This window comes from Myxocyprinus asiaticus, chromosome 34 (genome assembly GCF_019703515.2).
Source record: "Myxocyprinus asiaticus isolate MX2 ecotype Aquarium Trade chromosome 34, UBuf_Myxa_2, whole genome shotgun sequence".
Classification (NCBI taxonomy): Eukaryota; Metazoa; Chordata; class Actinopteri; order Cypriniformes; family Catostomidae; genus Myxocyprinus; species Myxocyprinus asiaticus.
Window position 1 is genome coordinate 33963749 of NC_059377.1, and position 14408 is coordinate 33978156.

General features: G+C 36.5%; 1 protein-coding gene across 1 annotated transcript; it reads right to left on the reverse strand.

Moving 5' to 3' along the window:
* Positions 1-607: 607 nt before the first annotated feature.
* LOC127425286 (probable ATP-dependent RNA helicase ddx6) lies at positions 608-13662 on the reverse strand. The gene is made up of 14 exons (XM_051671055.1): positions 13526-13662; positions 11725-12735; positions 11474-11537; positions 8977-9081; positions 8581-8710; positions 8281-8427; positions 8081-8175; positions 7475-7597; positions 7192-7320; positions 6422-6538; positions 6270-6333; positions 6056-6157; positions 4129-4370; positions 608-3724 (listed from the first exon to the last, which is right to left on the reverse strand). Exons 2-13 carry the CDS (start codon positions 11901-11903, stop codon positions 4147-4149), a joined length of 1479 nt encoding a protein of 492 aa, XP_051527015.1. The 5' UTR covers positions 11904-12735; positions 13526-13662; the 3' UTR covers positions 608-3724; positions 4129-4146.
* Positions 13663-14408: the final 746 nt, after the last annotated feature.

The following is a 14408-nucleotide window of genomic DNA, read 5'->3' on the forward strand; positions in this document are numbered from 1 at the left end:
ATCGGTACTATTAATGTCAAATCAATATATATATATATATATATATATATATATATATATTTAATAGGAATTAAGGAATTCATTTAAAGACATCTTGCAACAGATACAATTTAATCCAGGTGTAGATTTAAGATCTGTCTCTAATACTAAACCTCACATTTCTATTTCACAGCATATTCTTTAAATGCTCAACTGCAATGTCAAATAATTTTGCTTTAATTCTAATTTATTAAATTAAATATAATCGAAGAATGCTTTAATAGAGCCAAAGAGGGATACATTTCCAAAAAGTCTTCAGTCAGCATAACCGCTAACTGTAAAATTCAACTCCTGTCCTAATACTAAAAACGTCCTTTAGCAAAAATGCCCCTTAGAAAATAAAGTTGGTTATATTGAAGCTTTGGCTTTTAATGTAGCACAGAATGTACAAAATAAGCCAATGTTTTTGAGCAGTGAACTTAATTTCCCATTAGTGTCTAACTAACTCTTGTTAACTGAACACAGAAAGCAACAAATATCATACTCATTTACATCAGTTATGAGCAATCAAGCATTGTTTCACTGCTCTGCTACATTTATCAATAATTAATCACTCACTACACAACAATTGTTTTTTTATTTTTTATTATTAAACAAATAATAAACTGATGATGGTCCACAGACCACATGGTAACTTTATCATCATCAAATCCAACCCAGGACTAGGTGACTGCTGCAATTTCCAATTGGATTTTCATTGCAAAACTATGCTTTAATGAGCAGTAATGTTGCATAGATTTAGTTAAACAGCAGTAACTTGGGAATAAAATGACTGGAAGCACAGGGTGGACAAACCAAGCCAAGACATCACAGCTAAGTTCAGAGCGTATCAATAAGCACATTTCTTCTCTCTTCCCTTGTTGAGGCAGATATAAAAATACATAGAAACAGAAAACATATTCATGGTCAAAGATGTATGGATTTCGACATACAAAAGATTTCTGAACACATTTGATTTCTCACTATACTTTTGTTATTGAACAAGTTAAATCAGAAAAAGAAATCATGCTAAATAGAACATATTTTAAGAATGATATTTAATTGAAAATATTTGTATTCTTTACTAACGATATACATTGTGGTGCAACAATCATTTTTATAGGAAACAGTTTTAACAATTTTTAGAGCAAAGGAGCTGCCTCTGTACATAAAATATAAGAAATGTTTTGGATGCAAATACATTCCCCCGGTGCATGGTTACTTAAACCAATTTATGCGGTCTGTGATGTTTTGATCAAGGTAATGGCTCAGTTCTTCGCTTTAACTCTGCAACATCTGATATGAATATACTGAACTTATGGTACACACATTCTCTTCCATACTACAATACAAACTATAACCCTCAAGCTATTTAAAGAAAATGAACATTAGATACAAAAACAAACATGTCAGTATTATTCTCAAATCAGACCCCCACACATGCACACGTACACACACAAAAGCATTCTTCCATCAATCAGAGTAACAAACAGGGTAACTTACATGTACACCCACCCAAAAAAATATGCACACATGCACACTCCAGAAACATATTTTTGGTTTTGCTTCAGTTTTTGTCCTGACATTCAGCATTAGATAAAAATAATCTGTCCCACAAAATCTGCCTCCCTATCACACCCATATCTCCTGCTGTTTTTTAAACTTCTTTTAATTGCAGTGAACCATTTTATTTGTATTTTTTTCAAAAACAACAACAACTGGATGCTTAAAGAATTTAACTCCATTTAGAGTACAAATAAAAGTTTTGGTGAAGGTTTTGAAATATGCTAAATTTGTATATGCCTTAAATTTTTTGAGAAACCCGTGTTTCAAAAACACAATATCCTCAGCAGAGATTTTTAGTCTGGCTCAATGTCTCCTAATTTAACTCGGAAATGCTCATTAATAGCTAAATGTAAACTGAGTTTTCTGCAATAAAGAAAACATATCACTGCTTAGCAAGAACTGACAAAAAATAAAAATGGCCCAAAAGTATTTTTTTCCCACTGGTTTCAATAAAAGGAACATCTCTTGGAGAAATATCACAGCTGCCACTTAGAAGATGCTACAATTTTGCTATACTTAAAAACAAACAAATCTGATCTGAAAACAAACAAACAAACAAAAAAACATCCATTATATAAATGCAACACTGGATTACAAAAAGCCACTTACAAGCATCCAAAAGGAGATGAAAGAAAGGCTTTTTGACATTAACAGGAAAGTTACTTTCTTCCTGACATGTAAAGATTTTGAACCATCAAAAAAAAAAAAAAAAAAAAAAAAAATAATAGACTAGACAGAGAATGGACCAAATGCAAAATTCAGTAGAAGGTGAAAGCCAACATTTTGGCAAAAAAATGTAAAATATCTTGAAATATAAAATATCATGAGTTCATTCATTAACTAATTTTATACATTCATTCATATCAAAATAAATGCAAAAGGTAAAAGAATAACATTTTCAGAAAATATAATTTCCAAATGTGTAGTTGGCTAAAGCCTTTTGGTATGAAAGAACGTTTCAATATCAGTCCAAATGCTTTGCACAGAGCACTTGACTAACCTTTTAGATTTGGTGTCTTCTCACCAATCTTAAACTGAAATCAACCAAACAGACCGTTTTGAGGAATCTTTTGATGTAGTTGTGCATATCTTTAAGGACTGTTTATGATAATCTATGATGACTCCATTCAGCCTTCTGTCATCCTTGACATGAATTGATTTTTATTTGTGGTGAGATTCAATATATTTTGATTCAATTTTCAAGTAGTAGTCTGCTGTATTTCACATTATGCCATGCTTTTTGACATGACCCTGTTAAATTAGTAATATCTCACCTCTGTATTGCTAAACTTTATAAGAATGTTTTCAAAATTATATTTAAAAAAAGCCTCTCACTATATAAAAAAACTGCACTGGACATGTATAACTTTAATGCAGTATAACTACAAGTTCTTACAGATTTTGGAGTGCCCATTTGTACTGAAACCATCACTGTTTACCTTCCATGTTTCCTAACAGTTTACACAGTTCTCCAAAAAAATTTGTAAAGAGACTGCCATGAACTCATCACAAATATAGTGCAATCCTCTGAGTTGACAACTTGACACCTTTGAAAATGCTCCTCTTGTTGGAAATACTAATGATTCTTTCATAGAATCAAGTAGCATCAATGCATCTGCATTTCAGCCTTTAAAAATACTTCAACATCCAGAAATGACAAATATGAATCTAAGACAGAGGCGACATATTAAGGCACTTGGGTTAAAAACACTTCGCTCTTGTGTGTGTGGGACAAAATATGGGGAGACTGTCTCATAAAGACTCATGCGTTGCTTAAATTCTTAGAGCGAGTGAACAGTCTGCACCATTTGCACCGTGAGCACAGACTAATGATGCATCCATGCAACTCTATATTTTCAAAACGCCCATATTTATCCTATCAAACAGGAACACTTATCTGAATAGGTTTTTATTGCAAGTCTCCATTGGACCAACTGGAATGTGCGTGGTCATTCATATAGAGGTATAATCAGTCTTGGTCTCTGGTGCAAAGCATACTACAAAGTCTGACAGACACAAGGATCAAAACAATGAACAATTAATGTAAAAATGAACAAAACATTGGCAAGTTGCAGGGGGAAAACATGAGCGGAGCAGTAACTGGTTTGTGCAAACGCCAGGTTCAGTTTCTCTTATTGTCCTAGAAAGGGAAGATGGTAAAATCACTATTTTTAATAAATATGGAAATATAAATAGAAACTACAAAATTAGCTTCTTTGAGCTCAATAAGGACATGCTAAGTTTAGACTTTAAAGGTGATGTAATTATTTCAGTGTTAGATTAGAAATAGAATACTTTCTCTTATTCAAGCGTAATATGCAGAGACAGCTATACGTAAGCCATTTGTAGGTTGATTCCCTTAAAGTGTAAACAATGTGACATTATTTTTGCAATCCCATTTGGTGATTCTAGTGGCGTGTAAATAACACACTTCACCTTTAAATATGCCTTGTATTTCCTTACACAAATATACCCACTAATTACCCAAAATGGTTCCTTGTGTTACACCACCCACCCATCTATATGACTTCTCCCTATACTGACCTGCTCTAATGGTGGTGATTAAGAGGCTTGAGGCTCTCTGCCAGGGCGATGGGTCTCTCCCTCCTCTGCTTCCACCTCACAGTCAGGGTTAACAGAGTGGAACTCTGCCACATACAGGCTCTTATCAATGCTGCCGGGAATGGGTTTGATGTCCGTGATCAGCTGGTCCTCGATGGCCTTCATGTTAAAGCGGTCCTCAGCGGAAATGAGATTGATAGCCAAACCCAAATGTCCAAATCTTCCTACAATTTAGGCACAAGAGCTGTTAGGGTCAAATAGTGCATTCTGTGCTCAACTTGTAATCAAGGGCTGCTCTACAATACAGGACAAGCAAACTATTTCATCCTCCAACTAAACAACGAACCACTTTTTTTTGTCCTGCTTAACCATATTAGACTACATATTGTGAACACTTAAAAATAAGGTTCCATTCCATTAGGTACCATGAACTAACAATGCACAATATACACTGCCTGGCCAAAAAATAAAAAAAAGTCACTGTTTGGATTTAAATAAGCAGATACTTAAGAGCCTATGATTGGATCATTATTGCAGTGATTAATATGTTTCAGCTGGCAACAATTCTTTAACCCTAACTGATGCAGTATGTAGCTTCTCATTTCTTAAACAACCATGTCGGAAGACGTATCCAGTGTCGTGGAAAAGATGTTACTGTGTTTCAGAAGGGGCAAATTATTGGCCTGCATCAATCAAACAAAACAACTAAGGAGATTGCTGAAATTACTGGAATTGGGTTAAGAACTGTCCAAAGCATTATTAAAGCCTGGAAGGATAGTGTTGAACCATCAGCTTCGCGGAAGAATGTGGTCGGAAACAAATCTTCAATGATCGAGCTCGTAGATTACTAAAATACTTGAAGTCACATCGTAAAAATAATTGACAGTAGAACTCACGGCTATGTTTAATGGCGAAAGTAACAACATTTCCACAAGCACAATGTGACAAGAACTTACAGGATTGGGACTAAACAGCTGTGTCCACAAGAAAGCCACATGTTAGTGAGGCTAATCGGAAAAAACTACTTCAATTTGCTAGAGAGCATAAAGATTGGACTGTGGAGCAATGGAAAAAGGTCATGTGATCTGATGAGTCCAGATTTACCCTATTCCAAAACGATGGTTGCATCAGGTTAAGAGGGGAAGCGCATGAAGCGATGCACCCGTCATGCACAGTGCCCACTGTACAAGCCTCTGAAGGCAGTGTTATGATCTGGGGTTGCTTCAATTGGTCAGGTCTAGGCTCAGCAACATTATGCAGCAATACAATGAAGTCAGCTGACTACCTGAATGTACTGAATGACCAGGTTATCCCATCAATGGATTTTTTCTTCCCTGACGGCACGGGCATATTCCAGGACAACAATGCCAAGATTCATTGGGCTCAAATTGTGAAAGAGTGGTTCAGGGAGCATGAGGAATCATTTTCACACATGAATTGGCCACCACAGAGTCCTGACATTAACCCCATCGAAAGTCTTTGGGATGTGCTGGAGAAGACTTTACAGAGTGGTTCAACTCCCCGTCATTTTGCCAGGCAGTGTATTTTAACAGCATTTATTCATCTTTGTTAGTTTATAAAAAAAATACAAAATACAATTGTTAATAGTTCATGTCAAAGTGCATTAACTAATGTTAAAATATACAATGTTTGATTTAAAAAAAGTATAATATGTTGAAATTATTTATTTATTAATAAGAGATTAATAAATGCTGTGTAAGTATTGTTCATTGTTAGTTCATGTTAAATAATGTTAACAAATGGAACCTTATTGTAAAGAGTTCACCACTTGGTTTTATTGAATTTAATGAAATAAAGCAACACATGAAACATCCAAAGCCACAAGAATTATAGTTACAAGTTATAATTCATTCTAAAATGGCATCTCTTTGTTGCCTGTCAACTCTACCTGAGCGTCCTATGCGATGCAGATAGGTCTCTGCATTCTTGGGGAAGTCAAAGTTTATGACCACATTTACTGCCTGGATGTCAATGCCTCTAGTGAACAAATCTGTTCCAAAAATATCAATTTAGTGAATTAGTACCACTGCCATTTTAAGCAGTTATGAAATACATAGATTTTATTTTAAAATCAAGAAAGATGGGAGAGCGGCTTTATTCACCTGTGCAGACAAGATTTCTGCAGAGTCCATTTCTGAAGTCATGGAAAACACGGTTTCTATATTCCTGCCATAGAATACAGTCACAATTACACAAATGTGTCCAGTAAAATGGAGATTTGTTTAACTGAATGGAATAAATATTAGAACAATACCTGCATCATTTTTGCATGAATGTAAAAGCAGGAGTAGCCCAGCTGGGTGATCTTCTTGGCCAAAAGTTCCACTCTCTGAGTAGAGTTACAGAAGATGATGGACTGATTGATCTGCAACTGTGGAGAATACAAGTGAGTATCAGCAAGGCTCTTGCAAATACAATATCACATACACTCACTGAGCACTTTATTAGGAACACAATGGTCCTAATAAAGTGCCCGACGTGGTCCTCTGATGGTTGATGTGAACATTAACTGAAGCTCCAGACCCACATCTGCATAATTTTATGCATTGCACTGCTGCCACACGATTAGATAATCACATGAATAAGAGTACAGGTGTTCCTTATAAAGTGCTCAGTGAGTGTGTATCACAAATTATGCTTGAGTCACATGACGTGCCATTGCACTTTCTATTAAACTTTAGAAGCCATTTATTTTGATACTGAAAGTGCAAAATACTATACAGGTTACTACTAGGGCTGCCAACGACAATTACTTATGATTAATAAAATGTTCTTAAATGGGTCGCTTCATGTACAATTACATTTTCCTTTATATTTTTAAACAAAACAGCTTGATGTACTTTGTGAGCATACTTTCAAAACTCCGATCTCCCTCTCCAGTACACCAGGACCATTTATAAAACTAAGTTCAATACCTAATATTGTGTCTAAGTACTATATGTTTTCCGTTTTTAATCACATCAATGTTGGTGCTGTTCAACTTTCATTAGACACAACATATTACAATACATTGAGGCAATTTACCCTGGAAAACAGTGTGTTGAGACAGTGCACTTTCTGTCTCTCTGTGACGTAAGCATAGTACTGGGTAATGCCCTTCAGAGTTAATTCTTCCATCAGATTAATCTCATAGGGCTTCTGCAGGTGCTTCACCTGAACTCAGACAAAAAAATAAATCAAAATTCTCATACAAGTACACAAACTTTAGCAATTAATTTGCTAACTTAGAAATTTTAGCCACAAAATTTCTAGAATATTCCTATGATGTTGCAGAAATGAGACAAATGACCAATGAAATTTCTCGAACCATGAACTTCTGTACGCTAATGGGAAAGGTGGCCGAATAAAGTAGAATCTGTCTGTTCTTTGCAAGGGAACCAATGATGTCCTCAATAAGAACCATAAAGTCCCGAGAGAGCAACTTATCAGCCTAGAATAAAAACACGGAAAAGATTGAGAGAGGCAATGAAAAGGATACTTTGGTACTGGTGAAACTAGGCAATGAAACAATTGTGTTTACATAAATATATTATATGAAAATTTTGACAACAGGTTTCCCAAACATTTTGACCAATATATTTCCATCACTATTCCAGTCGTTTGTTGTAACTGGATAACGATTCTTACAGATCATTTACAGAAATTGCTTGGCCGGATCTCCATTTGTATTTCAGTTACCAATTGTGAGTTAACATGTTTAAACAATTCTGCTTATTAGTGCACACATGTCTACAAAAACATTCTAATATTAGAATTTTTGAATATTTGAAAGAAAAAAAAAGCATGTCCACAACTGAAATTTCCATGGCCTAGTAATAACAATTTTAAAGTTCCCTTATATTTCCGGTTTTCTATGACTGTGGGAACCCTGCAACAACTACCGGTACATAAACATGTCATATGATTTACATACCTCATCCATAACCATTATCTGAACTTTATCCATTTTGGCCACACCCTTTCTAATCAAGTCCAAAATTCGGCCTGGTGTTGCTATAACAACATGAACTGCAGAAAACAAATGTAAACATTATGTCTTCATTATAGATGGTGGTCAAACATTAACTAGTCTCTTTATCAGTGCATAAATATTGAGGCATTACGGATTCCTACCCGTCTCATCCAGGCGCATGATGTCATCTCGTAGGTTGGTCCCACCTGTGGTTGCCATGACTTTAACGCCACCCAGGTGCTTACTAATCTGAATACTGATCTGACTGACCTGCAGTGCGAGCTCACGGGTGGGAACTACCACTATGGCTGCAGGCAAAAACAGAAAGACAACTCAGATCAAAGATTGCACAATAAAGGGCCAAAAACTTATATAACAAGCTAATTTTCAGAAGAAAATTTGGAGAGAAAGACAGGGGGATAGACATAGAGGGAGAGAGAGAGAGAAAATGTGTCTCTTACCCTGAATGTAGTCCTTTTTCAGGTCAATTCTCTCCAGTAGGGGAATCAAGTACGCACCACTCTTTCCTGTTCCGTTTTTGGCACGAGCCAGTATATCACGGCCAGAGAGAGCAATAGGGATACTCTCCTCCTGAGAGGATAAAAGAGAAAAATGGCTTGAGCATAAGCCAGTTAAAAAGTTTTGGATTGTAAAATACACATATTTTACAGAACGACCGTACTAAACAAATCAGGCTAAAAAGTGGTAATTCCATTATCATTACTGGACACAAATAATGAAACAACTAGCACTGATTTGCATCCAGGACACAAATCTCTCATTTTAACAAACTGCCTACCAAAGGTATCTGCTTGTCTACGGCAAAGATCCTTTTCTGAAGCTGTTATATCCGTTACCTGAATGGGGGAGGGCTTTTCCCAGCCCATCTCAAAGATGCCCATCAGTAACTCTCTCTTCAAGCAGTAGTCCTCAAACTCATTTCCTTTTGTGGCAGTGACATCCTTAAGAGAGAGAATGAAAAAAGAGAGAAAAAAAAAAGAAGAAAAAAAAAATGATTTTAGTAAAACGCAGAAGAATACCTCAAGCTCTGTAGGTCCGGACTAAGCAAGTGAATGGTGGCCAGAACCTTGAAGCTCCAAAAAGCACAAAGGCAGCATAAAAGTAATCCATAAGACTCTAGTGATTTAATCCATGTCCTCTAAAGCAATCCAAATGGTTTTGAATGAGAACAGACCACTGTAATTCATTTTTCACTGTACATCTTGCAATTGTAGTCTCTAGGCACAATCATGATTTCAAGCTTGATTACACCTCCTTGTGCTTGACGCATGTGCAGAGCGCTAGATGGACACTGCTGATGTCAAGGTTTATAGTGAATTCTGTTTGGTCAGTTCTCACCCAAATCTGATTGGATCTCTTCAGAAGACATGGATCACTTATGAATTACTTTTATGCTGACTTTATGTGCTTATTGGACCTTCAAAATCAACATTCACTTGCATTGAATGGACATACAGAGCTGAAATATTTTTCTATAAACATTTGTTTGTGTTCTGCAGAAGAAAAGGAGTAATACGTACAGTTGAAGTCAGAAGTATAAATACATCTTAGCCAAATACATTTAAACTCAGTTTTTCACAATTCCTGACATTTAGTAGTAGAAAACATTCCCTGTCTTAGGTCAGTTAGGATCACTATTTTAAGAATGTAAAATTTCAGAATAATAGTAGAGAGAATGATTTATTTAAGCTTTTATTACTTTCATCACATTCCCAGTGGTTCAGAAGTTTACATACACTTTGTTAGTATTTGGTAGCATTGCCTTTAAATTGTTTAACTTGAGTCAAACATTTTAGGTAGCCTTCCACAAGCTTATCACAATATGTTGCTGGATCTTTGGCCCATTCCTCCAGACAGAACTGGTGTAACTAAGTCAAGTTTGTAGGCCTCCTTGCTCGCACATGATTTTTCAGTTCTGCCCACGAATTTTCTATCGGATCGAGGTCAGAGCTTTGTGTTGGCCACTCCAGTACCTTGACTTTGTTGTCCTTAAGCCATTTTGCCACAACTTTGGAGGTATGCTTGGGGTCATTATCCAGTTGGAAGACCCATTTGCGACCAAGCTTTAATTTCCTGGCTGATGTCTTGAGTTGTTGCTTCAATATATCCACATACTTTTCCTTCCTCATGATGACATCTATTTTGTGAAGTACACCAGTCCCTCCTGCAGCAAAGCACCCCCACAACATGCTGCTGCCACCCCCATGCTTCTAGGTTGGGATGGTGTTCTTCGGCTTGCAAGCCTCACTCTTTTTTTTCCTCCAAACATAACGATGGTCATTATGGCCAAACAGTTCAATTTTTGTTTCATCAGACCAGAGGACATTTCTCCAAAAAGTAAGATCTTTGTCCCCATGTGCATTTGCAAACTGTAGTCTGGCTTTTTTATTGCGGTTTTGCAGCAGTTGCTTCTTCCTTGCTGAGCAGCCTTTCAGGTTATGTCGATATAGGACTCGTTTTATTTTGGATATAGATACTCGTCTACCTGTTTCCTCCAGCATCTTCACAAGGTCCTTTGCTGTTGTTCTGGGACTGATTTGCACTTTTCACACCAAACTATGTTCATCTCTAGGAGACAGAATGAATCTCCTTCCTGAGCGGTATGATGGCTGTGTGGTCTCATGGTGTTTATACTTGCATACTATTGTTTGTACAGATGAACGTGGTACCTTCAGGCATTTAGAAATTGCTCCAAAGGATGAACCAGACTTGTGGAGGTCCACAATTCTTTTCTGAGGTCTTGGCTGATTTCTTTAGATTTTCCCATGATGTCAAGCAAAGAGGCACTGGGTTTGAAGGTAGGCCTTAAAATACATCCACAGGTACACCTCCAATTGACTCCAATTAGCCTATCAGAAGCTAATTGGCTAATTGCCTTAAGGCTTGACATCATTTTCTGGAATTTTCCAAACTGCTTAAAAATACAGTTAGCTTAGTGTATGTAAACTTCTGACCCACTGAAATTGTGATATAGTCAATTAAACGTGAAACAATCTGTCTGTAAACAATTGTTGGAAAAATTACTCATGCACAAAGCAGATGTCCTAAACGACTTCATTTCTAAAATGAAATCTCTGGAGTGGTTAAAAAATGAGTTTTAATTACTTCAACCTAAGTATATGTAAACATCTGACTTCAACTGTATCTGGGATGGCATGAGGGTGAGTAAATAAGAGAATATTCATTCTTGTGTGAACTATCCCTTTAAGACTAATATTATTCTAACACTATTATTCCATGGATATGTATACATTCCAATTTGCGCACTTTTCAGTTTCTGAACACACTTTAAAGGTGTACTGTGAGGTTTTATAACTTCAGTTAAAAACTTACAGAAGTTTTGACTCTGTTGTCCGTAGGGGGGAGCTCTAGACTCTTTTTCCAGTCATCACCAAACCTGAAAGGCAGTAGGTGAATAGCATATACATACAGATATAAAAACACTCATTCAGAGGGATTAAAACAGTCTGACTAACCTATTAAGCCCCAAGATTAAGTAGGAATATTTTAATAAATATTGTGCAAAAAAAATGTGTATTATAACAAATCCTAAAATGTTTTTCTTTGAAATCTGATGAGCTAACCTGATGCCAGTTCTTTCTCGAGAGGCATTGGCTGGTTTCTGGGTTCCTGCATGTTCTTTTCCAGGTTGAACTCCTTGGGGTGCGGTTTGGGGTCCTACTTGAGAGGTTATTTTAGGCTGGCCTTTAAACTGCCTGTTGTGTTGGTTCATTCCCATGACAGCAGGGCTAACATTCTCCATCCTTGTTGCCGTTTGATCACTTCTTTAAAGGTTTTTTGTTCTCTGAAGTTTGTTTTTTTTTCTTCACTCTTTTTAATGCCTTACCAATGTTTATATAAGATCTAATAAAGCATTTACAGTGTCCACAAGGTCTCAGTAAAAATCTTCAATTAAGAATCTTATGAGATATTTACAAACTCAATGTACAGCTTATCTCTTTAAATAAGAGCAACTGCTGTCACAGAAGATTTAACAGGAAAGCTCTTCCAAAAGAAGAGAAATAAATATTTATGTGCATAAATATAGTACACCTGCACACAGTATAGAAAATTATACCTGAACAGGTGTGATTGATGACTAGTCCTGCAAAAGAACAGCTAAGGCAATCTGAACTAAGGAAAGACCTTTAGCATAAATACTGCTCTTCTGACCTGAATGACTTTTTGTCTTACTTTTGCAATAGACACTTAAACAGATTAGTTCTTGTGCTTTTTAAATTGTTTGATATCCTGTTTAGATCACAGTCCAGGTTCAGTTCATCTATACATTTGTCTGGCAGGCAAGATTCACTCCACAGCATCTGAGGGTTGAATCAGTCACATTCAAAATTGGGAATGTTCATAGACAAAGCAACACTTCAGGATGACTGCAGTCCAAAGGCCAAACAGGACCAAACACAAGTATCGCCTTCAGTTCCTTAAATAATCTTCTGTTTAAGCTTGCAAGTCTATGCTTGCGGAGTAGTCAGAGATGTAAATATGAATATAAGTGAGTAGGGTATGTGTAAATGGGAGGTATGGAGTAGTAGATCCTTTCCTGTGTCGTCTTCCAGTTATTCCCACACCTGTGCAACCTGCAGAGAAACCGTTTGAAAATCAAAAAAATATTCAAACACAAAATCACATGCACTCTTTCAGCTGTAGTTGCAATGAGCAATATCATGGTCATTAAAGATTCAGCTAAAATAGCATGGAATAGAGATTGTGGTTACCATGGTAAATTCTTTGTAAGAGAAGCTTTAAATATTCAGGACTAAAAACAGTCCATTTCATATCCCCTGTCTGACCTAAATGTTCCCCTTTCAAAAAGGTACCGTGACAGTACTATGGTACTGTGATTGGTATCAGATGGTAATACAATGGTACTTCAAAGAATACCATACTGGTACATGTCTAAAAACACGGTAATGCCATTATACTTTTTGTTAGCGTCATAAACTGTAATAGTCACAACTCAACTTTGTCTTTGTAAGATATACGAGCTGGCACGACCTAAGTGTCATGACTTTCTATCTGTATGTCACTGCATAGATTTTCTTGTTTACAAATGAACACATCCCAATCAATTCAAAACAAAGCGAGACAGGCTCACACAACTATAGTATATGATATAAATGTTTAGCCATAACTTTTTTTAAACACCAGCATATCAGAGTTACAAGGAGTGAGATTGATAATTGCTTAATTTAAGTAAATAACTGAACTATCCCTCACTTTATAGCTATTGTCCACCGATTTGGACAAACACCAAACTGTAAGTTCACTAAGGAGGTGATATGTGCTAACTAAGCTAGGCTAACCAGTGAATGGTGTGACATTACTTCATAATGTCCAATAGTTACAACCAAACATTAATACATTTACCCTTTGCTTTTGTCGATGCTGTATGCTTCGTTATATCTGAGGTGAATTAATGGTTTATCAGTGTGGTATTTAGAAAGTGTGTAATGTCACTACAAGCAGCTCGTCTCCTTTGTTGTACTTCTCTGTCAACATGGTCGAGTCTCCGTGCTGATATTACCGCGGCACAGCTGAAGTGCTGCCATCAACAGCGCGGAGGCTCGCATGACCTTCACATTTACTAAATATAGGCTCCCTTAAAGGTGCACTCAGTAATTTTTTCCTCATTAAAAAAGTTTAACTTCTAAAGACATGAATTGTTATTTTGCAATATATGTAGGAAATCATGGCCACTCACATTAAATTTAAGACTCCAGTCATATCAGTAACCTTATAAAAGCTGTTTTATTCTACATGGAGAGGGTCCGCACATGGGGGCTGCCATGTTAGAATCAAATGACCAGCCGAATACCACTCACTTAATCTCAGTAACCGTCCTGTTATTTGACACTTTCACTCATTAATTAAAGTAATCATGGCTGAACTGTGAATACAAAATTTCTACAATGGCATCTGAAACTGAAAATTATTGATTTTAAATAATGCTGCATCCAAGCAGTATGGATACACAAGTATCAGTGTCCAAGATGACACAATGGCTGTGTCTCATTTCGAAGGCTGCATGCTAGGTAGGATGCGTCCTTTGAAGGCTGCTGTATACCGAGTGTCCTCCTTTAAACAAGTCTCGTTTAAACGAGACGGCCTTCGTACGACAAACGGAAATGGAACGTAACATGGTTGCTATGACAGCACGCCACTCTTTAACAAGCAGGAGTGCTTTGAGTGAGAAGGGAACAAAGTCCCTTTAGAAGGGAATGTATGAGGTACATTTTAGGAGAGTTATAAT